The following is a 25,148-nucleotide window of genomic DNA, read 5'->3' on the forward strand; positions in this document are numbered from 1 at the left end:
TGTAGGAGGGTAGCTGGTGCGCAGGTGGGAGAGGGAAACGCTTCATAGCCCTTTCCCCCGTGGCCAGCTCAGTAAGTGACTTCTCCTGTGGCACCCATTCAGAGCTCCACAGGCTGCATTTAAAAAAATTCTTACCTTTTATTGAAGTGTTGTCGATTTACAATGTTAGTCTCAGGTGTATAGCAAAGCGATTCAGTTATACATATACATACATACATTTATATTTTTCCAGTTTCTTTTCCATTATGGCTCATTACAAGAAACTGAACATCAGAGCTCGGTACACTGCATTTTTAAAGTCCCAACCACTTTGATGGCAGGAGGATAATAAACTAAAGGAGAAGTTCTCCTGGACGAATCATACGTGGGGACCTGGGCTCCGCTGTCAGACACCAGTCCCCAGGGCCCCGTCCCACCCAGCACACTCCATTCATCACTGAGACACTAAGGACGTAGAATACAGATAGCCGTTCTCTAACGTGTTCCAAAAAGCTCTCCCTCCCCTGTGTTAGCAATGCCTGTTTCAGGAAAGTGCCTGGACACGTTTTCTGTCTGTTTTTAAATGTTAACTTGGGAAGCTTGTTCCCCGCCCCTGTTGGCTGCTGGGGACCCCCTTCCCTGTGTTCTGCCATCAAGTTTCGTTTGCCTTCCCCATGCAGGGATGACGGCAGTTGCTGGTTGTGATGTGACTTTCGTGCAAATGTGCTCCCAGGACAGGGGCGAGTGTCTGTAGAGGAATGATCGTGCTGGTGTGGGGGCCCCTGGACTGACTCCGGCGTCAGTGTCAGCGTCCTTGGCTCTCATTCTGTTGGAGTTGACTGGTAGCCAGCAATTTACTTAAGCTCTCAGGACCTGAAACGAATGTTAAGGAAATAAAGCCGGGTTCCGTATCCTCTGTACCCTCACTCGGCGTCCAGGGATGCCCACCAGACCCGCGCTTGCCACGGGTCCCGCGTGGAGCCCAAGTGGCCACAGGGATCATGTGTTGGCCCAGGTCCATCCTTAGGAGGTGGTCAACCTGCAGGGGCAGGAAGTGTGCCTGGAGCTCTCGGCTAACTCCGGACTCCGAGCACTTGTGGGAGAGCCTGGCACTCGGGTGGTTGCAGATGGGACTGAAAGTCTTGGCCCGTGGCGTGGGTTTGCCTGGGACTTGACCAGGCTCTGGGCACGGAGGGGAGAGGGATGGGGCAGGTTGAGGGTCCGCAATGTGCCTGGCTCGCTCTGCATGGAGCGGGAGGGCAGAAGGGAACCTTTAAAAATCGGATCAGTGTGTCTGATTTGAGGCCAGTTACTTGAGATGGCCGAACGTGTGTAAAATGTCCAGGCATCATGCCTCCTTCAGGGTGCCTGGATGAGAGGCATAGCTTAGACCGAGAGCTGTGAACAGAGCCCGTTCCCTGTGCCCGACGTGGCTCCCAGCTGGTGGCTGTTCCAGACGAGGCAGCAGACAGACGGGAGCAACTGGCTGTGTCTGGTCTGCTCATTTCATCCAAGACGGGGCCTTTCCTGAGACGCAACATCAGGATGTCCCTTTGTTATACTGGCCTGCCTTTTGGCAGCCTGAGTATTATGTTCTGAGGACAAGTGACATCAAGTTTGCAAAGTTAGCAAAGAAGGGCACACGCTGGGGGCAAATCTTTGAAATTGGCCCCAGCAGGACGGCTTGCTGCCAGCAGGTGTGCGGCGGGGCTCACGCAGCCGGCGACAACCTGAAAGGCCGGGTTTGCAGGGCTTGGTGGTGGTGCCACCACGAATCAGGAAGGAGGACCTTTCCTCGTGCTCTCTGCTGCCCGGCTCCGGGCCAGGTGACGAGGCAGGAGCTCCACTCCCCGAGGAGTGTAGATTCGTGAGGTCACACAAGGGGGTGACTGCAGGAGAGCAGCCCCACAAGGTGGAGGGGGTGGGGGTGGGCAGCCAGGGAGCAGCGGGTGAAAGATCCCGGAGACCTCTGTGTAGACGGTCATCGTGCCCTCTGCCCCCCGTCCCTCCTCAGAGAGGCTTCCCTCCTGTTCAGGCAGAATTCACCAGTTTGTTTCTCTGACTACACCCTAACTCTCCGCTTACATTCTTAAAAAACCTTTTTAATAATGGTTAAAAAAAAACCACAGAGTATGAAATTTACCATGTTAACCCTTTCTAAGTGGCTGGGTGGTGCTCAGCACATTCACGTTGCTGTGCAGCCATCGCCACCATCCATCTCCTACTGACGCTCTGTCCCCATCAAACATGAACACCCCTTCTCCAGCCCTGGTCCCGCACCCACAGCCCACTGCCTGTCTCTGTGAGCCTGACCACTCGGGGGACCTCACGCCAGTGCCATCAGCCACTGCGTGTCCTTATGTGTCTGGCTTGTTTCACTGAGCATCAGGTCTTCAGGGTTCATCCGAGTTACAGCCTTTGTCAGAATTTCCCCTTTCAGCCCAAGTAATATCCCATGCTAGGTCTAGACCACATTTTGTTTATGCGTCATCTGAGGATGGACACTGGGGGTGCCCCCACCTCCTGGCTACTATAAATAATGCTGCTGCGAACACCGGTGTGCAAACATCTCTTGGAGACCCTGCTTTCCCTGCTTTTGGGTGTGGACCCAGAAGTGGGACTGCTGGGTCATTTGGAGTCACTGTCCTCATCTGTGAAACAGAAGCGTTAGCTCCCGCCCGCCCTGAGCCCGGGCTGTCTCCAGCGCCGCTCGGCCTGGCTGCGGAGGGGCAGGGCCCGCGGGGCGGCTGCGGCCGGCTGTGCCAGTCCCCTCCGGGCACCAAGAACAAGGCTGTCTTAGAAGAACCCAGAACCTCCCGAGGCTGCTTTATTTGTTGCCCCTCTCCGACTTTCCAGACAAGCCACCTTTTTAGAGGACCCGGGAGGAGCGGTTACAAGTGCCCACTGCCTGAGGTCATCACTGCTGCTTTGTTCACAGTTTCTGTGGAACAAGCGAGTGTTTCTTCTTCCTTCTCTCCCTGAATGGTTTTCTCCTCTGTACCCAAACCATTATTCTTTATTTCCTGTTTTTTTAAACTTTATTTCACCTCTAATACTTTGAACAATATTTAATATTGAATAGTTAGAAATTCTTTGAGGCTTTCCCACCCACTGTGTGGTTGAATCTTCTCTGAAAACAAATGTGTGCTGCTCTCTGGAGAAACTGGTCAGTTATTTGTCAGGACTGCTTGACATCTTGCACAAGGGCAGAAGAGCGTGTGTTCTGGGAGTCTCAGAGTTCCACTCGGTCCTGTTCATTTACTCCTATATACAAAAAAAAAATTCTGGCAGGATATTTACCAGAGAGTAGTAGTCATTTCTGAGGCTGGGATTCTGGGGAAATTTTCAGCTTTTGCATTTTCTATAATGTAAGACTTATAGTAAGCACGTGTTATTTTTAAAATCAGGGAGGAAATAAAGAAAGCAGAGTGCTTTACAACTGAGAAAAAACCCTGAGGCTTGCCTGCCTTCCTGCGGGGCCTCCTCCGGCGGCCCCGCCACACACACACACACACACACACACACAACATCCGTCTCTCTCCCCCTCACCTTCCCTCTGGTCCATTTCTAAACTCACAGGTGCTCTTGGCATCTTGGTGGCTTCAGTGTCATGTTTCTAGCTAACGTCGAGCTGAGTCATTAATAAATCCATCTTCCCAGGCAGCTAAAGACCTAGGAGGAACGTGGAGGAACGTGGAAAGATGCTGGGGTTTCTTGGTTTGTTTTTCAAGTCTCTTGAAATCTCCGCCTTGTGTCCAGCAGGGACCGATGTTTAGTGGGAAATTTCAGAGCTGTGTCATTGAGAGCGCGATGCATTTCATTTGGCAGCTTCCCGCTTGAATTCAGAGCTGGGGCCCTTGTCCCAGTATCTTGATGCCCTGATGGGTTCTTCTTAGATGTTCTGTAGAGAAGATGAGCTGGAACAAATTAGGTGGCCAGATCTGCCTTCGCGACCTGCCAGCTCTGACGCATCCTTCTGTCCTGGCCACAGCATGTTCCCTGAGGAGTGTTTTGTTTTGGCACAGGTGATGGGTACCATGACGGGGAGGGCAGGGATGTCCAACCCTTGGCCAGCTTGTGATGCCTTCCCCGGGGAACCAACCCACAGACTTTTAAGGAACCAAGTCGATTAGGTCCACAGCAAGGGGTGGGGTAAGTCTGTAATAAACTCAGCAGTTGTGTGGTTCAGTTAAGACTCCCGTGTTGGGAAACTTTTTATTTTATTTTGGTAAAATATACATAACCTAAAATGTAGCATTTTGACCCTTTTTAAGCATACACCCCAGTGGCGTTAAGTACATTCGTATTCTTAGTATCTCCATTATCCACCTCAGAATGGTTTTCATCCTGCAAAACTGAAACTCTGTCCCCGTTAAACACTGACTCCCCATCCCCCTCCTCTCAGCCCCTGGCCCCTCACTCTGCCTCCTGTCTCTCTGGGTCTGACAGCTCCGGGGACCTCATACAAGTGGAATCATCCTGGCTTATCTCACTGAGCGTCGTGCTGTCAGGGTTCATCCATGTCGTAGCAAGTGTCAGGATGACCTTCCTTTGGAAGGCTGAATGCTCCTCCCTTGTGTGAACAGACCACATTTGGTTTATGGTCACTTGGGTTTCTTCCACTTTTGGACTGTTGTGAATAAGGCTGCTGTGAAAACGGATGTAGAAATATCTCTTCAAATCCCTGCTGTCCATTCTTTTAGGTCTAATCTCTGAAGCAGAGTTGCTGGATCATTTAGTCATTTATTTTTAATTGATATATTGTCAGTTTGCAATGTTGTGTCAATTTCTGGTGTACAGTATAATGTTTCAGTCATATGTATACATGCATATATTCATTTTCATGTTCTTTTTCACTATAGGTTACTACAAGATGTTGAACATAGTTCCCTGTGCTGTACAGAAGAAACTTGTTGTTAAATATTCTATATGTAGTAGTTAGTATCTGCAAATCTCAAACTCCCAATATATCCCTTCCCATCCCCTCTCCCCACTGGTAACCATAAGTTTATTTTCTGTCTCTGAGTCTATTTCTGTTTTGTACGTAAGTTTGCCTTTTTTTTTAGATTCCACATATAAGTGATAAAATACAATATTTTTCTTTCTCTTTCTGACTTAACTTCACTAAGAATGACGACCTCCAGGTCCATCCATGTTGTTGCAAATGGCATTATTTTATTCTTTTTTATGGCTGAGTAGTATTCCATTGTATAAACATACCACAACTTCTTTATCCAGTCATCGAAGGACATTTAGGTTGTTTCTGGATCATCTAGTTCTGAGGATTTTTAAGGTCACTATATTCTTTGTAAACTATCTGGTCTAACTTAGTACAAGCATAATAAGAATTTTATGTTGTTTTTTCAAATAGGAGTAATGAGAGGCAAAAAATACAGTCATTATTTATAATTAAATTACAAGTTTGAACTAGGTAGTGTGATGATGAAACCAGAAGACAGTGCTGCTTTAGATTTTGTTTTCTTTGTAACATTTTATGTAGGAAGAATAATAAAATAATAAATATGCATGTTTCTTCTTGCCACTAGAGAAATGTGCTTTTCAACTGATTCTCTTATTGATAAGATTTTAAAGTATTATAGCATTCATAGTTTTCACTTATCTAGACTATTAAAGAATTAAGCTTTTCAGATGGAATGGTTGTTAAAATGGGTCTGAGGGACCTGTGGGCCACTGCGCAGTGTGCTGGAAGGGTGCCTGCCCTTGTGTTGCCTGCAGACCAGAGAGCGAGAAACCCACCACTGCCCAGCCAAGGGGTTCCTGGGGGCCGGGGAGACGAGGTCTGGGGGTGGGGGTCTCTCCGCCTTCTCGTTGTCCCTTCCTGGTCCCCACCTGTGTGCTCCTCACCCAGCCCTGTTCTCAAGCCTTCACCTGTTCCATCCTTCCACCCGAAATGCACTCCTTCCTCCGCCTGCCGTTTGCATCTCCAAATTCTCCCACTTCTCCTGGGGCCAGCTCAGGAGGCCCCTGCTCTCCCCTCTTTAAATACGGGGTGCCCCCCAGACTTGCCTGCCCTGCTGCACAGCGGCTGGGCTAATCTCTGCCTCCTTCTGGGTTTCGTCCCTGTGTGGCCCGGAGGGCCCCAGAGGGCCTGTTTCTCTGCAGATCTTCCTTCCCCCACCCCCAAGCCGGGGAGGGGGGCATCTTAACGCTTCTGAACCCCTGCCCGACTTTACTTCCATCCCCCCTTATGGTCAGCATTCTTCTCTCTCCTGTGAGCCCCCCCAGTTAGTGTGTATCCCATCAGCTTTTGTCCAGATGACCCAACCCAGTATGTGTACAGTGACCTACACCCACGTGCTCAGAGCTGGGTTTAAGACGCTGAGACATTTGTGATGTAAGTGAATCAATCGACGAAGGTGACTGAGCGTCACTGCAAATTCAGGAGAAGGAGTGGCTGAGCTTTGAGGGATGAGTTTTACTGTGGGAAGGAGGGCCTGGCACGGAGGAGTTTCACGTCAGAGAGACGAGAGAGCACGTCCTGCAGGGAGAGGATACGTGGTGACCGAAGTGAGGGCTGCAAGGGAGGAGGAGCGGGGAGGCGGAAGGTGGCAGGGCTGAGAGGGGCTCCAACCTGGCCCTGAAAGGTGGGCTTCAGAGAAGAGCGGTGGGGGGTTCCCTCTGCACCGTGACTTGGTCTTGGTCTCACTGTGGCCTTGACACAGCCACGGTTAAGTGACTTGCTCCAACTGGACAGTCAGAGGAAGGGGAGGCCGGGTCCGGTCTGTGGCCTCTCGCTGGTGGGGCCACTCTGAAATGACCGCACGATACACGTTTGAGTTCTGAAGCCGCATCAGCGTTTCCTGCTGTGTTCTTACCGGCACAAGTGTTTAATAAAATCTGCATGGTCTTTGCTACCCCAAGTGCAATGTGTTTTTCCGAAGACTTACATGTGGCTATAAAATATTCAGACATGAAGTGCTGAGGAGGCTTCCTAATGCCTGCTGGAAGTGGAATGGAAATACACATGGCACCGAATGAATTTACTTCTACTGTTAAAATTCCTGGCGTATCGGCTCCTTAAAAGCAAATCCAAGTAAACAGACGAGGCATATGCTTTCCGCCAAGGGGAATATTTTAATGAGAAGAGAGGCAGTGGATAGACGGGTGCACCTGCGTCTCTTCTTTCTGTCCCATTAAATTGTAAATCATTCTTTGCCAGTCGTGACCTAGGACATGTGTACAAGGTGAGATAATTAACTGGAAGGGGCCAATTGCAGAATCACTGGTCTTGCATACTTGATACCAGCCTGGTACATTGAATATACGACCGTATAACGTACACATTAGAGGCTGCAGTCTCCTTGCCTGCAGAGAGAGACTGTGCACAGAGCAGCAAATGACACCTGCAGGAAACAGGTTACACAGTGGGACTGAGCGGGTGCTCCCCAGAACTCCTCTCGCTGCCCACGGTCACGGCCTTGGCGCGAGCCCCGGACCCACGTTGGCCTCATGGGAGGCACAACCGCACAGCAGGTGAGTGGTTTAGCTGGATGCATGACTGTGCTCAGAAATGGAAACGCAAGTAACTGCCCGAGGGTCAGTAGCTAATATTCTATTTCAAAACGCAGAACGTGCTGAGATCCAATCATGAGAACTATCAGCTTCAGCCGCAGTTGTGTTCGCAGTAGTTTGACGGTGGCAGTCTGTGTCGGAGCTGGGAGTCCGGGGCTGGTAAACGATGACACGGGCCGGACACAGCAGCCATCAGTGAGCTCATTTCCTCTGGGGCTTGCTTTTAATTTTTTCCTGCCGTTTCTTCTTGTAGCTTATTGTCATTTGAAGTCTCACCTCCTGTAGCTGTTAAGATGGTTTTTCCCTTGAACGTAGTTTCCTGTGGGAAGTAAAGACTGTCTTCAGTTTTCTTTCCTGACCTCCGTACTCCCGTCAGTTCCACCGACAGTCGCCGGGTTTTCCGCACTCGCTCAGGGCCGCCATTCATACCCCTGATGCTCTGGATTCCATCCATGCTCGCTTCAGAAAAGGTCCTTCAACCCCCGGTGGCCACCAGCTCCACCCCAAATCTCTTAGAATCCTACAAGGTTAAAGTGGGAGAGGCTGAGGGCGCCAGGCAGCGGCCGTCAGCTCAGAGAGGCCTGCTGGCCAAGGCCTTCCTTGTCTCAGCAGCAGACCTGACGCTGCGCCGCCTCCCGGCTGGGCTCCGGCTGGGTTTCACGCTGGCTCACGTCGTGTGGGGACCCTCGCAGCAACTCCTCAAGCCCTCGCCCCGCCAGGGCTCCGGCCCACCCTGACTGTGCCCCCAGATGACTCTCACCACACTGTCACTGTCCTCCCCGCTGGCTGCCCACCACTTGTCCACTCCGGCTTCGCACATAAGGGTCGCCGCAGCTTGGCTTCCCCTGGCTTTGCCAAGGCACATCCTGGATTCTGGCCGCTTGCCTCTCTGGCCTGGAGACTCCCCCACCCGGTCATCACCAGGTCCACCTTTTGTTCGCTTTGCTCCTGCGCGTGGGATGCCTGCGTTCACTCTGACTGTCGGGAACTCACCTTGGAGACCCTGCCCAGGGTCGCCCTGTCCCGAGACCAGCATCTCAGCCCTAGTCTGCACTGGCCCCCCCACCCCCTCCCACCTGTCTGCATCTGAATGCTTACCCTGGACAAAGTGCGGTACCAAGGAGGCAACCCCGAGTCACCCGGGCACGGGCTGACCACACAGCCCTGAGTCCAGCTCGAGCAGTAAAACATTCACACCGGCAGTTCTGAGGCTGCGCAGAATGTAAAACGCACTGTAGTTTTAAAAGTGTAGGTAAAGTTGGGCCTCTTTATACTGGTTCAGGTTTACATCTCTGTCCAGCAGGAGACCGTCCAGGGTAGAGGTTGAGAACCCAGATTCTGAAGCCAGAGGATGTGTTGGCAGTAGCCCGCTGTGTGACCCGGGGCGGTAACTTAACCTGTCTGTGCTCAGCTTCCTGGTCTTAAAGACGGAGATGAGGAAAGTGCCCACCCCCAGGGCTGCCGGGTTAACTGAGTTGACGTGGGGAGCACTGGCGCGAGCCTGGCACACAGCAGGCTCTGGAGAAGCATCAGCCGTTGTCATCTCCTCACCACTGTCACCATCACCATCTCCAGTGCTGGCTCCTCCACCGAAGGCAGAAATCCCAGAGGAGCGTGTTGGTTCAACACCGAGGGGGACCAGGGACGCTTTGACACCTGGCTTCTCGCTCACCTTTGGTTCGAGGTCGGTACGGTCAGCGGCCCCCCGCCCTCCCCCAGGCCTTCCTGCGCCTGGCACAGCCCTGTTTCAGGAGGACGATGTGCTGAAAGGAGCCAGCTGAGGATGGCTGTGTCGGGGTCCCCAAGACGACCCCCAGGACTGAGAGCCCACAGGACTCAGCATCTGGTGTCTGGCTTGGCCGTGATGTATTGCCGCAAAGAGGATACAAGGCAGAGTCAGCACAGGGAAGAATCTGGAGGGAGCCAGGCCCACGCCCCAGCATCCCCTCCCAGGGAGCCACACGGGGTCCTCCGCTACGGGCTGTGACGACACGTGTGGAGTGGTGTCCACCAGGAGGTCATCAGAGGCCCAGAGCCCGGGGCTTTTGTTGGGGCTGGTCACGTAGGCCCCTCTGCGTGGCGGGGGCCAGGCTGCAGGCCCTCAGGAGGTCGTGGGTATTGGGCGCAAAGCGCCCTGACTGCACGGGGGCAGCCGTGGAGCGGTGGGACGACTCCTGGAATCCCGGGCCAGCCTCGGCAGGCGGCCTTCCCAGCAGGGCGGCCCGGTCTGCCGGCTGCCCCCTCTGCACAAAGACGGGCTCATGTTACGTGCAGGCAAGCTTTGGAGTAAGTGGAGTTTTGCAGGGAAAAAAGAAGTCCTGTTAAGCATATTGGAAGCACTTTACAAATACCTGGTGATGAAATCACAAGGGGGAGAAAGGTCTGAGGCCAAAGTTTTGAGAGGAAAACCCAAGCAGAATTTGCAGGAGCGTTTCCCGGCGTGTCTGCGCTCCGGGGCTGGCGCGGGCGCCTGTGTTGTGCCCCAGCTCTGGCCGAGCGGGAAGCCCCCGGGCAGCGAAAGGGGGAGACCCGGGGGCGCGGAGCTGGAGGCGGCCCTGAGCCTGTGGACGCCTCACCCCGCAGACGTGAAAATGAAGCCCAAGGGGCGAAACCGCTCCCGTGTCCTCCCCGTGCTCGGCTCTTAGCATCGCCCCCCAGTACAGCCGCCAGGAGGAAGGCACCCGCAAGGGAGATGTTAGTGCGTCCTGCCGTGTTTATCCGGATTTTAGACCCGTTTCCTGTTACCGCTTGCTGCGGGCACACCCTGCGCGGACGCACCAGAGGGACGCGGTTGGCTGGCCTGCTCTGTGTCCTCTCTGACAGAGGATGCGATTCCATCTTGGCCGGGCTCCAGACCCTGTCATTTCATACGCAAAGTCCAGCAGTGTTTCAGCTCCTGCCAGGTGTTTGTGCCTGAGAGTCCGAGCTCAGACTCTGGACCAGGTCTCGTGTTCAGTCCCAGCCGTTTGAGCAGAGACTGGAAATTGCTTCTCAGTTTCCTCATCTGTAAAATGGGGGCAAGAGTCCCACCTCCTAGGGTGGTTGTGGGCGTCAAGGAGACACCGGATTTCGCTGACTCTGCAAGGCCGACGTCCACCAGGACCACCAGCACACACGCGTTCGAGCAGTTGTGGAATCGGGACCAACGCTGATCACACCTTATAGTCGATGCCGTGTCAGAGGTCAGGTGGCAGTGTTTTTCTTTCTCGCTGGTCCGTTCAATAACGGTGCATCTTAAAATCGATGGCGTCGTAGATCCAATAAGATACTATAAAAAGCAGGCAGCACTTAACACAATGCGGCAGGAGGCAGACGTTCGGGAAGCTTAGCCGTTATCACGGGGACTCTCCTCCAGGAAGGGGGTCAGCTGGCATTCATCTGGTGCTCTCTGTGTTTAGGTGTCTAATTGTTAGAATCCACAAGGCAAAGTTTCTCACCCCCATTTACAGATGAGGAAAGCAAGACTTGGAACGTCCACCCGCACTGAGGAAAGGGCAGACCCAGGAGTCTGCAAGCCACAGCCGCTGGCCACGCCCTACGTGGTTGGTGAAATGTGGGTGGTTGTTACATTTTTTACAAGTCGTGAAACATCAAAGGAAGAAGAATATTTGGCGACGCGTGAAAGTTGTAAGAAATTTGAGTTTCAGCGTCCATCGGTAGAGTTCAGTTGGATGTGGCCCTGCCCGCGTGGTTACGGGCAGGCTGGTCCCGACAGAAACACGTGGCCCACAGCACCTGAAACATTCACCATCTGTTCTTGGCCCACTGACCTGTGCCTGTCGGAGGAGAGTCTCGTTCACTTCTTATCTTCCACGCTTAGCAGGCACTCAGTCAGTGGCGGCTAAATCGAATTTCTGTCATCGGTCCTCAGTCTAGAGAGTAAATCTGAAGTCGGGCTGGTGACCAGGGCACCAGATAAACCTCGAAGTGAAATGCTCATCACAGACCCTCCAAGACACTTTTCCAAATGAGGTCACATTTGTGTTGCAGTGTCTCTTAGGCAGTAAATAAAATTAAGTGACTCCCTGAGGACAAGGCCACAGTCCTGGGTGAGGAGGTCCCAGGTGGGAACTGTTTCCAGGAAACCGAACAGTTGGCTTCGTGCATCAGCTCTTGAAAGGCCCACAGTGCAGAGAAGAACCCAGCACAGCTTGGGGGGCTCGGCTGTCCAGAGACCCTGCAGCAGTTGAGGGGAGACGTGGGTCCAGGATGTCCCGCTTTGAAGGCCCTGCTGGTTTCAAAAGATCGATCAGGTTAGTGACACTGAGCCAGGTTCAATGTCCCCTCCCCATTAGATGTGTACACGGCCCCAAGCGTGGACGTGTCAAGGTCACCGGGGAACTTGCTCAACCTGGAGTTTGAGCCAGCAGTCGGGCAGGCGGGCCTGCTGTCCAGTGAGCGGGGAGCCGCACGGCCTCGGAGTCCAGGACAGAGTTGCCCAGGGTGGCTGCTGCCACAGGTCTGGGCCAGCTCTGCTGCCTGGCACCCGGGGAGCTCTCCCACCCCGACATGGCTGTCTCTTGAGCCAGGGTCCCAGGGAGGGTCCCACCTGGGCAGAGGAACCTTCGTGAAGTCAGAACCAGGAGTGGGGCCCTGCCCTTGGAGGGTCGCACACACCCCTCCGCCCCCGTGGGACTCGGAGTTCCTCAGGGGCCATCTCACAATTCCTCCAAACACGTTTCAGCGTTTACACTGTCTCGCTGAACAACTTCCGTTGAAGTCCTCCCCCAAAAAGCTTAATTTTATTTTATGTTTTAATATTTAAGAGCATTTTAAAATTCCCAACAAACACTGAAAGAATTTATAACATTGATATGCCTCGTTTGTCCCTTTGGCTTTTAACATTTAATAATTTTAATATAATTTGACATCAAATTTTTTAATATAATTTGAAGTTAAAGCACTTAACTCTCCCATCTTTCTTTTTACTGAAATATAGTTGATTTACAGTGTTGGTTTCTGGTGTACAGCATAGTGATTCAGCTACACGTATATATTTTCTTCTCCAGATTCTTTTCCATTATGGGCCATTACAAGCTATTGAACATAGTTCCCTGTGCTACACAGGAGGACCTTGTTGTTTATTTTATATATAGTAGTTAGTGTCTGCAGATCCTGAACCCCTAATTTGTCCCTTCCCACCTCCCTTCCCTCCTGATAACCATAGTTTGTTTTCTATGTCTGTGAGTCTGTCTCTGCTTTGTAAGTAAGTTCATTTGTATCATTTTTTTTAGATTCCACATTGAAGTGATATTATATGATATTTTTCTTTGTCTGACTTACTTCACTTAGCATGACAATGTCCAGGTCCATCCATGTTGCTGCAAATGGCATTATTTCATCCTTTTTTATGGCTGAGTAGTATTCTGTTGTGTATATATACCACAACTTCTTTATCCAGTCATCTGATGGTGGACACTTAGGTTGCTTCCATGTCTTGGCTGTTGTAAGCAGTGCTGGTATGAACACTGGGATGCATGTATCCAAAAAAGCTTAATTTTAAAAAGATTTCTTGCATTCCTAGACGTGGTTAACCACCTTCAGTTTTGTAAAGAAAGTCAGTGGGAAAGTTTAGGGGAAGAAATCCCCAACCAAAGCATTTTAAAAAATGGAAGCATGGATTCCATAAAGTGAAGTTCAGTGGAGTACGTTACAGTCCACGCTCTAAAAGTCGTTCTAATAAAATTGGATCTATTATCTTACAATCTGCCATTTTCCTAAAAGAAAGGTGGGATGTTAACAAATGTTAATCATGGTTGCTGTGGACTGAGTTTGTCTTTTTTCTCTTGAATATGGAGGTGTACTGGTATGGGATGGAAATTTCCACAAGAGAAGAAGTTAGGCTTAAAATACATTTTAAAAAACCCTTTTCTAACGTGGAAGTAATATTGTCTAAACACAAGGACGTTTTCAGTGTGAAGCATTTCAGCAGTCTTTGGGCTAAAATGCTTGTGGAGACTAGCCCAGGGCCCCTAAAACATGTGGCTTCCAATGGAGAACCTCGACATATGTCTGCTCCATTATTTCTAATGAGCCAGTCACACATCGATGCCTGGAAAACACCTGTGAGGTGGGTGTTGCGTTGAACACAGGGTTGCAGGAGATGCACAAGGAGGCGATGGTGATTTTTGAAGCCCTTTTTGTCCTTCTGCTGCTGTTGTTTTCTTTTTAAGTGGGGTCCCTGCAGGGTGGGACTTGGGGATTCACATGTTTTTCTAGTTCCCTTCTGCCCAGAATGTCCCCATCTGTCTTTAGAAGAAATGCTTGAAAGAGACTGCAGGAATGATCAGCGAGGCTAAATTATTCATGGAAATGTTAAGAAGGAAAAGGTATTTTCTCAGAAAAAAAAAGTAAACCTCACACTTGAAGTGACAGACAAACTTAGGTTAAAAATAGAGCCGTCTCTGGGAAAGACCACGGAATCTTAATTAGCTCATCTCTCTGATCGGTTCTGATGTGTCAGCAGGTTGGTCCCGGGGGGAGGCCAGGACTTCTGTGCTGCACACACGTTTTTCCAGCAGGTTTAAGTAAAATTAGGAGCCAGTGTGCAGCCTAAGCCGGCTGCATGCAGAGCCCACCCTGTGCAGGGCGCGGGGCGGGAGGAAGGGCGGGAGTGACCGCATCCGCCTGGCGTTCCCGGCGGCTCTGGCTCCCCTTCCTGACCCGTCTCCTTGGACCCCCGCACCTTCCACAGCGCACAGGCCCCCCTCCTGCTGGAACCCTCTTGCATCATGTCTTCCCTCGGAGGGTTTGTTTTCATGTCCCTGAGATCTTACAGATAGAATTGCCCATCCGTGACTTTTTTCAGCTTTTAATCGCTCTGACCCACTTTATGTTGAAATGTGGCCAATTTGACAGAAACGAAAGCTCCTTTTGAAGCTTCTGTGTCTTTTTTGGGTCAGAGACCCCTTCGAGAATTCGATGAAAACAATGGGTTGGCTCTTCCCCTGGGGAAATGCTTGCCCCCCTCATCCCCCCTCAACCCAACACATGCACACACAGCCTTACAGAAAACTGCAGAAGATTCACGGCTGTCCCCAACACATCTGTGCGTCCCAGGCTGAAAATGACTCGACTCTGGTGAGGACCCTGGTGGAGCCTGGCTTGCGTTGCACACGCTGGGGTTGCCTAGAAGACACATTATATGAAGGGCTGGGGCTGGGAACGAATTCCCAAGGTGTGGGTCTAGCAAGCACTTGGTCATAGAGGACCAAGGATTCAAATTTTGGTCAAAGCCCCCGTTTCCAGAAAATACCTTTTGTCCAAAAGGGAGGGAAGTAAGTCACTGGGACTGCCAACCCCAGGAGGTCTCCTGCCTTTGCCTTCCACCCTCGGTCACCTTGACCTTGCTGGAGCCCGGTGAGGACCTCCACCTTTTCTGGGTGACGGGCCTCTCAGGCTGCCGGTGAAGGTGCGGGGAGCCGGAAGCTTCTGGAGAGGCTGAGACAGCAGAGCAGGACTTGGCACTGGAGCCAGCGCGACTCAGCCTGGTGCCGGGGCCCCGTGTCCCCAGCGGAAGGGAAGGTGTATGCTCCTTTGAGTTGCACTCGAGGTCACTGGGACACAGGGTGGAAGAGGGTTTCTAGTCTCTTTCACGTCATGTGATGAATCTTCCAGAGCTGACAGATAGTCAGGAGCACCCCCCTAGTGTGGCAGCCGCTGGGGAAAGCTCACCTGGGGTTCAGTCTGAACCCACTCCCCACCCCAGCTGTGTGACTCTGGACCACCTGGGTCACCTGCCCGGGCCCCGGCCTCTGTGTCACCTGGGCGGTGGGAATGCCGCTCCAAGCTGCTGTGCGCCCGGGCTGTAAGCCCTGCGCTGAGTGCCTGGCCCTGTCTGCGCTCACGGTCCTGGCCGGGGTGGCCCTGGGCCTGCCTTGCCTTCTGGGGGCCGGGGGGAGTGACAGGACCACAGAGACGTCTGCAGGTGCTGATCCTGGGGCCACGGGAGGATGCGCCCTCAGGCCTGGTCCCCGGTGCCTGAGATGACGATGGGTGGAGATAGATGCTTTCAGAGATGCTGAGCTCAGCGAACCAGCCCGACCCCTCTTCCTGCCTCGAATCTCTCATTTCCGGACTGTTTAGAAAAGTGCTTTGAATTTCCGAGGACTGTGAGACTGAGGCACGGACACTGCTGTGACCTCCAAGAAGCGGGGGAAGTGGAAAGGTCCACAAAGAAGCGTGTCCTTTGAGGGCCACGTGCACTTTCTCTAAAGCCTGGCTCACAGTGCCGGCTTTTCCGGCATCTACGGGGTGGCTGGGTGACGGCCACGCCAGCGTGTGAGTGGGACCTACTGGTCTCTGGTGCCTGAGGCTTGAGATCACCCCCTGCCCTCCCTTCTGGGGTGATGGCTGCAGTGTTGGAAAATCACAGTGAATTTTTTTAACGGGGTTAGAGTTGATTGACAGTGCTGTTGGTTTCAGGCGCACAGCACAGTGCTTCAGTTACACATACGTATAGATTCCTTTCCGTTACAGGTTATTCCAAGATTTTATTTTTGGTCGAGAATGAGGTGGGAGACAGAGACCACTTGCTTGTCCTAGATTTTTCTCCCCATTGCTAGGACCCCTCGTGCCCAAGGCCCACGGTGGCTTCTGCTGGGAGCAAGCCCTGTAACTTCGTGGTAAGACTGATATTTGGGGTGGGTGTTTTGCTTGGTAAAGGTCTGAGTGAGTCTTGTGGCCTCGAGCAACTGTTTAAGCCTACAGAAGTATTTTTCCATGCGCGCTGTCTTCAGTACCAAATAACTCAGGAAAAGTTAATCTGTATATGTTACTGGTGGTGATAATAATAAAGGAGTAAGTTATCTTTTGAGTCAGGAACCACCCTAACAGTGAACACATATTAACTCGTTCCCCCTGCCCGCCCCCAGCACCATGAGTTAAACATTTACCACCGTTCTGCCGCCAGGGATCCTGTGGCTCAGAACGTGGACCCAGGCCACGCAGCCTTCTCTGGTGGGACTGTAGCTCACGTGTCTCTGTCACCCTGACCCCCGCGGTCCTCCCTGCTGTTTCCTGATGCCATCAGCCCTCATGTACCTGCACAGTCACTGTCATAACTTAAAGGAGCCACAGAAAAATACAGTGAATAAGAGACTAAGAAACCAGCATGTCCTTTGGTTGGCAAATTAATAAGCTCTTTTGGAAAATAAAGTTTCCTGGTTTCCCTTTTCCTTTTGCCTCTCAGGTTCTCAGAAGAATTCAGGATACAGATGCTTGTATTAGACCTAATAACTATATTTTCAATGTGTTAAGATTTTTAGGGGAAAAAATGAACACATGACCCAACATCATCTGGTAACAACAGAAAAGAATAGTTCAAGTGGAATTACCCTGGAGACTTCATGGGGGGCGTCTCCGTGGTTACAGGTGCTCCCTGCGTTCTTTAATGTTTGAGTCTTTGCTGGAAACACTGTAAAGTAGAGAATGTGCGTCTCCAAGGACAGGTGCGCGGCGGGGACGCGGCGGGGACGGCAGACACCCGGTGGCGGCCGGGGCCCCACCGAGAAGCCTGCGTTGCAGGAGGCCCTGGTCTCTCCTCGAGCATCGCGCCGAGACGGGCTTGTCGTGTCGCCTCCTGCACTTGCCTTAGCCCAGGGGGGACTGAGGCCGCCTCTGTTGTCCACGAGAGCCACCACAGCAGACAGCTGCCCTCGTCCCCTCTTCCACTCCTGTCGCTTGGCCCCGGGGCCTGGTTTGCCCCCGCGGACCCTAACATCTTGGCACCCCTGTCACCCCTCCCCGCTCCGCAGCACAGAGATCTTTCTAAACTCCAAGCGGTCATGTCACTCCTCTGCTTCATATGCCTTTAGCAACCTCAGAGTCCCCATCGTACCCTGCGCGTCCCCGACAGTGGGCTGGCTCCATGCCTCTCCTGCCACCCCGGGGCTTCACCCCCTAAAAGGGCCCATCCTGAGCGGCAGGCCCAGGAGCTGGTGCGGGAGCGTCTCCTCTAGGCCCCCGGGGGCTTCGTGGCCTGGAGGGACTTCCCCGCTTCTGCTGCCCCTTCACGGAGGGGCTACACCCCGACCTGGAGTGCAGCAGTGGGGCCACCTCCTGACACCCCCACCCCCGCGTGGGACCTTTCTGTGTGAGCCCGTCCCATGGTGTGAGCAGGGCGCCCAGGACAGACGTGACCTCATCCCGCAGGCCTGGGGGTTCTGCTGGAGCCGTGAGCCCCGACCCCGCGGAGCCTGGCTCCGTGACGAGAGGGCGGGCCCATGCCTTATTTGGATCAGAAAAGGGTTTCCTCAGGTGTTTCAATCCTGGATTAAAATGTGTACTAATTTTCTAAAGCATACTTTGAGATGATAACTTTAAAACATTTAGTTTTTGCCAGAGGTTCACAGAGCCCTTGGGTCGCTGCTGTGCCTGTGACCCTCCGGGGATTCGTGTCTGACGTTCCCTCTGGGCCCGTGTGTTCCTCCTCTATGGCCCTGCGTGACAGCGCGTGGCAGTGCCGCCTTTGGACCTGGGTGTTCCCTGCGCCTGCCTGTCCCCCAGGCGAGGCTGCATCCTCACGCGCTCGGCTGCTGGCGTGGGAATCAGCTCCCACGTGCCCTAGGCTGGCGCTCACGGCAAATGCCTCCTGGCACCTGTTGTGATGCGCTCAGATTTCTCGCTGCCCAGTAATGCGACTCAGCGAAGGAGCGTTAGGACACAGACCTGCGGGCGTTTTTCTTGGATCATGTAGGGCTTGCTGTTGTCGGACACTGGGAGGGCGTTCCTCGCTCTCTCAGAGGAGGAGGAGGAGGAGGAGGGTGACATGCTCCAGAGCCCCCACCCCTGCCCCACCCTCCACGAATCTGGGAGTTGGGAAATGGGACGTGTGACGGTCAGGGTCACCACCCCTCTCGGGACCTTGACCTGTGTGCCTTCCCAGTCACTGAGCTTCAGATGCCTGTGTCACTGTGACATGGGCGTCCCCACCTGGCCAGTGGGATGCTTCTGGGGGGAGCCTGAGGGGTGAGGTTAGGCGGGAGGACAGGATTGGGGGTGAAGGAGCCATTGGCACAGACTTGATTCATTGGCCTTTTGAGAAGATGAAACATGATGTAGGAATCTTTAAGCTCCTTTCCTGGGGGGGCTGGGGGGACCCACACCCCTCCCTTGCAGTGCCATCTGGTTCCTTGTTTTGGGAGAAGGTGTGTTTTGTCAGAAGGTGTGTTTCGTGAGACGCAGCCGTGAGACTTCTTTGGGAGGGAAGCCCTCGTCCACATCACAGCTGGTTCAGGCTGAAGTCCTCTGAGCAGTTTAACTTGGGACCAGCACAGAAACAGGAAATCCATGAACTACGGAAATGCAGGACGTGGCTGCTGTCTGTGGCCTGGATGGAGGGTCCCCCAGTCCCGGTCTGCTGGCCTCTGCTCCCTCTTACCCACCCACTGTTTCTGCAGGCGCCCCCTCCCTCTCAGGGAAGCCTGTGGGGTCCATCAGAGGATGTCCACTGCGTGGAGTTGTCTGTACCTCTGTCCTGTGTCCTTGCAGAGGGCTCAGCCCATTTCCTAGGGAACCAGGACGGGCTCTGGGCTTAGGTGGAGAGAGATGCTTGGATTGAGATGGTGAGAGTTGACCTCAGGAGGTGACAAGTCCCCAGAGTGACCTCCCCTTGCTGCTGAGCGGTGCCTGACATCTGACCATTAGGATCTAGTCCTATTTTTAGCCACACGGGATCCTTGCCCCGAGGATGGTGATGCAACAGGCTCCCGGAATCACTTCCACCTCGTGGCGACCGAGCTGATCTGATTCCCTGAAGGGGAGGGGCAGCAAGGACCCCGGTGGGTGGCGTGGGTGGGCACAGACGGGGTCAGAGCCCCAAAGACAAATGTGCCTACTTTCCACTTTGTGGCTTTGTTAGGAAGGGGATTTTTTTATTGTGGGAAAGGACACACGATGTAAAATTTCCATTTTAACTGTTTTTAAGCGTACGATTCAGCAGCATCAAGTATGTTTGCATTGTTGTGTGGCTGCGTCTCCAGAGCTTTCCATCTTGCAAAACTGAAACTCTGTCCCGGTGAACCCTAGCTCCCCACCCCCTCCCCGCTAGCCCCTGGCAACCACCCCTCTGCTTTCTGTGTCTGTGAATTTGACAGCTCTAGGGACCTCGTATGAGTGGACTCCTCCAGGATTTGCCCTTTTGTGGCTGGCTTACTGTCCTCAGGGTTCATCCACGTTGGAACGTGTGTCAGGATAGCCTGTCTTTTTAAGACTGAATAATACTCCGTCGCGTGTATAGATTACACTTTGTTTATCCATCATTCATCAGTGGGAATTTGGTCATTTCCACCTTTTGGCCATTATGAATAATATCGCTATGAACATGAGTATACAGATACCTTTGAGTCTTAACTTTCAGTTATTTGGGGTTTATACCCAGAAGTGGAATCGCTGGGTCATGTGGTAATTCTGTATTTAACTTCCGGAAGGACCTCCACGGGTTTCCAGGGCAGCTGCACCGTTTTCCATTCCCGTGAGCGGTGCGCAGGTTCCCGTTTCTCCGCATTGTTGCCATCCTCGGGGCTACGACGTGGTGTCTCGTGGTAGTTGGTATTAGGGTTTCCCAACGGCTGGTGATGCCGAGCATCCTTCACCTGCTTGTGGGCGTCTGCGTATCTTCCTTGGTTTCCGTTTTGTTTTAAACTTGCACCCAAGACCCTCATTTAGATGGATGTCTGTGTGTGTGGCCTGAGAAGGGCTGCTCAGTGATGAGGGATGAACGTGCCAGCGCTAGCCGGCCTGCTGGGTTGGTCTGTGTCTGCCCAGCGGTGGCGAGCCTCCCTGAGGTGCCCAGCCCTGCCTATCCCGGAGTGAGGTGGGTCCCCCACCCCCGCTCAGTGCCCATCCTTCTCTCAGTTGAAATGACCTGAGACTCTGGACGTAGCCTGCCTGGTCTCTGTCTCTCTGGCACTAAATGGGTTTCCTCTTTGCAGTCCTTTCACTGGGACCCCCTCCTCCTGTCATTTTAAATGCCTGAGCCACACATGGGGTGGGGTGGGGTGAGGAGGGGAGGCAGTGGCAGACCTGAGGCAGAAATAGGGTAGGTGGGGGAGCCTGGTTCAGATGCTGTGGGGCACAGAGAGCAGAGGCCACCCCAGACGTGGTGCCCGAGGGCAACCAGAGCCCCTGTGAATCCGCAGCATCTGCCACGCCTGCCCGTCAGTCTCCCGCATCTCATCCCCGCAGCCGCTTCCTCGTGGACCGTGGCACCTTCTGGCGCTGTTGCTGAAACAGACGCTCCTGGGACTTAGGATCCTCAGGCCGGCTTGCAGCCTCTCTTGCACCGCCCTCTCCTGGGGCTGAGCTCTCCCGCCGGACCCCCCTCCCAGCCGCCTCCGCCCCGCCACCCACAGGGCAGGACAGCCCCACTTCCTTTCCCCTAAGAGCAGCTCAGTTGCTGCTTCCTCTGCAGCGTCCTCCCCAGGGCTGGCTCCCTCCTCCACGTCCCCCAGCCTCCGCATCAGCCTGTCGGCCCCCGAGGCCGCGCCTCGGCTCACTCACCCCAGCCTCCCCCCGGCATGGTCCCCCCGGGCACGCCGACAGACGGGTGTGTCTGCTGTGCGCAAAGACCTTCTGTTTGCCCCGATCTCACCGCTATTCGGCGTTCTCTCCGGGTCAAGGCTGGACATGGGACTCTGAAGAACACTGTCCGTATATTCAAGGAGCTTTTAACTTGGTAACCAGAAGAGTCGATTCTGAGTTTTTATTCATGGCAGGCATTTAGATACCTTTTTGATATTTTAGAAAGAGGTGCACAGCACAGTAGTCGGAATTCAGCGTTTTAAAGAAGTTAGGATCTGTGGCTAATGCAGGGCGTAGGGAGCTGGGGACGCGCCTGCTCTGTGCGGGTCACCTCCTCAAGCTGGTGGAGAAGCAGACTTGTGCCTGCGGTCCCGCCGGGCCGCCGGCCTGCCCGACCTAAGAGCGGGGCCTTCATAATTATTAGCGCAGACGTTCCGAGGAGGGGAGGGGAGGCCTCCGGGGGTTTTACTGTGCCTCTGACCTTTGCTAAAGGTAAGGGACGGTTTGTTTGGCAAAAGCAGTGAGAAATATCCCCAAGGCCTTTAACTGCTGCTGCGCTTTGGAGACTCGGGGAACGCGGTGTGGGCGCCGCACCTGCCTTGGGTCTTGCTTTTCTTTGTTTGGGATTCTCCTCCGGGCTACACACCGAGTCGTCTGCTGAAAGGCTGTGTGTGTCCCAAGCCCTGCGGGCCCCAGGCTGGCCCGCGGTGGAGGGAACCTGGGGGCCGGTGCCCCTGCGGCATCCCGCAGTGGTGAAGGAGCCTTGGAAGGTGCCGTTTCCCGTCCTGGAAATGGGGAGAGGGCCTGATACCCGTGTGCACAGGATTTACCGAGGGCTCACGACCCAGCGAGTCTCCAAGTGCCTTGAGGGGCCCGCGGTCACCGCGCACCTTACCGCGGGCAGACTCTGATAGCATGAGCCTGATGTCAGACCCAGAGGCCCCAGCCAGCCGGTCCTCACCGCTGACAACACGGCCCCAGCAAAGCTCTCCGGACATAGGGAGACGTGCTCTACGCAGACGGGGTCCTGGCCAGAGGGCTCGGTTCTAAAATAAACCCTCTGCTGAAGATCTGCCCGGTGAAAGGGAGAAGCTGGCAGGAGGAGGGCGGTGCACGGAGGCTAAGTTTAGGGTCCGCGCTGTTTTCAGGAGCAGATGAGGAAGTGAGAGGCCGCCGGGGTCACTCCTCTGAGGTTTCCCTTCCTGAGAAGGCTGCTGCCGGCTCCAAGACGGGGGCGTGGCCCCCTCCCCTTGCCTGCTGGATTGGATGCCCGGCGTCCCGACCAGCCCCCATCTCCTTCTTAAGGTTCCAGAAGCCCTTGGTCAGCTCCCGAGGGCATGCCTGCATACGGGAGGCAGGAAGGAACCTGTGTGCTTTGATTTCTTTTGTTAGTGGTAACTCCAGGACAGTCCTGACACCAGACATCCCGCGCCTGCCCCCCAGACTCGCCCACCAGGCCCTGTTGGAGCAGCCCACCCCCGCCCAGGCCTCCTCCTCCTGCCCCTCCTTGTCGCCCTGTTACTGTCCGTCATCCCTGGGAACTTCCTTTAGTCTTAGTCCATCCAGACTTATCCCCGAGCTGAATCTGGAATGTGGGATGGGACCATTTTGCCTTTAAAAGAGGAACTTGAGGTAAGTGGCGCCCCATGGATTTGTTCTTCTGAACTTCCCTTCTCTCTCTTAAGACTCAGCGCTGTCGGGAGTTTCCTCCACGTGGACGTGGCTAGAAGGGGCGAACTGGGGCGATGCTGGCTTTGAGAGCCGGCTTTGCTCAGCAGTGCGCTCGGGCTTTGACTCCGGAAGTAGGTCGCGGATGAGCCAGAAAGTCACGTGCTTCTGTTTCCTCCGTGCTGGAATCCAGTCTGGAGGCTCGGGAGGGAGAGACAGAGCGGCAGGTGACCGGGCCCGGCAGCCGCGAGGGGGGCTGGTGTGGGGAGAGGGGCGCGAGGCCCAGGGCGGACCCCCCGCCTCAGTGTCGTAGGGCAGTCACCTCGCTCGAGACGCCACCTTCATATGGATGCTCCCCCCCGGCCGGCAGCCCCCACGCCCCCGCTTCCTGTCGTACAAACGGGGAGAAGGACACACGGCCCTGTTGCGGAGGACGGGCGTGAAGAACCAGCGAGCAGGAACCTTGTCTTCCTCGTTTTCAAGGCAAAGGCTCCTTCCCATGGATCGGAGGCCCACCTCTTTCCCCTGATCTCTTGTCTCTGACCTTCTGTTTGAAGATGAGGAAATTGAAGGTGTCAGGGCCTCTGTTCATCTTGTTTTATCTTCAGAATGCCGAGGGGAAGAGATGCTGGGCACGATCTGGGGGGAGAGCACTCCTTTCCATCAGTGAGGGCAGTGACCGCAGAGGCAGGCGGCGGAGGGAACCCACAGACGGGGTTTGGGTCCCGTGCTGTGCAGGTGGACAAGCATTGTTTCTGTTTCCTTTTCGTAAGCATAGCAATAGAAGCCTCGGCGTCTTCTCTGCCTCCTGTTTGAAGGGAAAGGTTCAGCGCAAAGGCACTCAAATGCGTCATGCCTTTAGGGGACAGACTCAGGGCCGTGACCGCTGGCCCTCACATCCTCACTTTTCTATTAACACGTCTTGTCCACCCACGACTGACACAAATGCCTTCTAGTGACACGTGCTCACTGAAGAGGAGGACGTTGAGTTACAAAATTCAGCAACCAGGTACGGGGTCACCTGGCCCAGCATGGCTCCTTCCTGTTGTGGATACTCTCTGATTACTTAATTGATTGGTAGGAGATTAGAGACAGTGTGGACACTGGAAATCTGAGCGACCCCTCCACCTCCCCGTCTTCTCCCAACCCCCCTAGTGGGACACCTCCTGAAAGACAGACACCGAGTTTCCACTCGCCCGCGAGCAGGTGGTTGACCCATCACTGACTGAGTGCTTGCCGGGTGTGGGCTCTGAGGATGGGAGGACACTGGGACTCAGGCCACTAGAAGGATCGTGGCGTCTCCCGCGATGGAGGCGCAGACTGAATGCAGCGGGGAGTGTGGCGGGCACACGCCCAGCCTCGCTGGGATCCTCCTTCCTCCCCGCGCCACCCACCCCTCCACGTGAAGGCTGGAGTTGGGGGGTCTCTCAGGGCCTGACTCACGCACTTCCAGGCAGGTGTGCCTCTCCTGAATCACACGGAGGGTCTTGAGGGCGGGGTCTTCGCCGTCCGGGGCCCTGGGTGCCTCTCGGGGTGGTCCTTCCGTCCCACGTGCGTGTTTCTGCCTGGTTCTGCCTGAGCCTCTTTTCCTGGTCCTGCAGCCCTGAGGGGAGATCTCCGTGACCGCCGTCGAAATTCCCACGAGCCGCCCACATGCGCCAGGGAGGTTTACCTGGTCGGACAGGGGGTGAAACCACGTCACCCCAGAGAACACATCAGAGAATTCAGCCCACCTGCCCCAGGGGTGGTGTCTGCCCCACCATCTTCCTGGAAAAGGCAGAGCAGCGCACTGCAGGAGTTCTGGAGAAACCGATGGCTGGGATTGGCGCCTCTGCCCGGGTCAGGTTCACAGCGGGGCTGGGGTCCCGGAAACGCTCTCCCGTGGAGGAGGGGAGCCGGCTCTGCTGAGAAGGGCTCCCTCGGGGGCTCCCTGCCTGGGCCCTCGGGAACCGTCATCATGGAAACAGACGTCACATGGGCACGTGGGGGTGGCCACAGGAGGGGCAGAGAGAACCGTAGTAAAGGATGCGGAGGGCACAGCCTCCCCCCCACCTGGGAGAGCCATGCTTGACCAATTTGGTGATCTGGGGACAAAAATCCCAGGAGCTCTAGTCTCCTGTCTTCAGTTGAGCCCCTCCTGGTGTTGGATTCTGTGTGGTCCTGCACAGGGCAGCGTGACGTTCTGAAGCCCAGAGCCTGCTTCCGGGGTGGGACCCCGGCCTAGGGGTCGAGTGACTAGAGACCTCAGGAGACACAGGAGGTGGTTTAAATGGGTTCACCATCGAGGAGGGTGCCGTTGGCACCTGGGAGCACGGGGAAGGAGGCGCCTCCCTGCGGGCGTCCCGGGAGTCGTGTGGGAGCTGACGGGCGGGGCTCCTCTCCTGGGTCCAGGTGCCGGACTACCAGGTGGAGGCCCTGTGGGGTGCTCCCTCAGCCCGTGCCCCCGT

At 54.4% G+C, this 25,148-nt stretch overlaps 1 protein-coding gene across 5 annotated transcripts in view; it reads left to right on the forward strand.

Annotated features, from left to right (window-relative positions):
* Positions 1-25,148, forward strand: part of SLC22A23 (solute carrier family 22 member 23) — a 126,048-nt gene that overhangs the window by 46,819 nt on the left and 54,081 nt on the right. The window contains exon 4 of one of the 5 annotated variants that reach the window (XM_072945769.1): positions 4,842-5,490. The exons of the other annotated variants lie outside the window; for them this stretch is intronic. Coding sequence (XP_072801870.1) covers positions 4,842-4,921 — 80 coding nt within the window. The 3' untranslated portion in view covers positions 4,922-5,490. Of the gene's footprint in view, positions 1-4,841; positions 5,491-25,148 lie in introns of those variants that run through there. 5 annotated transcript variants of the gene reach the window in all.

Source organism: Vicugna pacos, chromosome 20 (assembly GCF_048564905.1).
Source record: "Vicugna pacos chromosome 20, VicPac4, whole genome shotgun sequence".
Taxonomy (NCBI): domain Eukaryota; kingdom Metazoa; phylum Chordata; class Mammalia; order Artiodactyla; family Camelidae; genus Vicugna; species Vicugna pacos.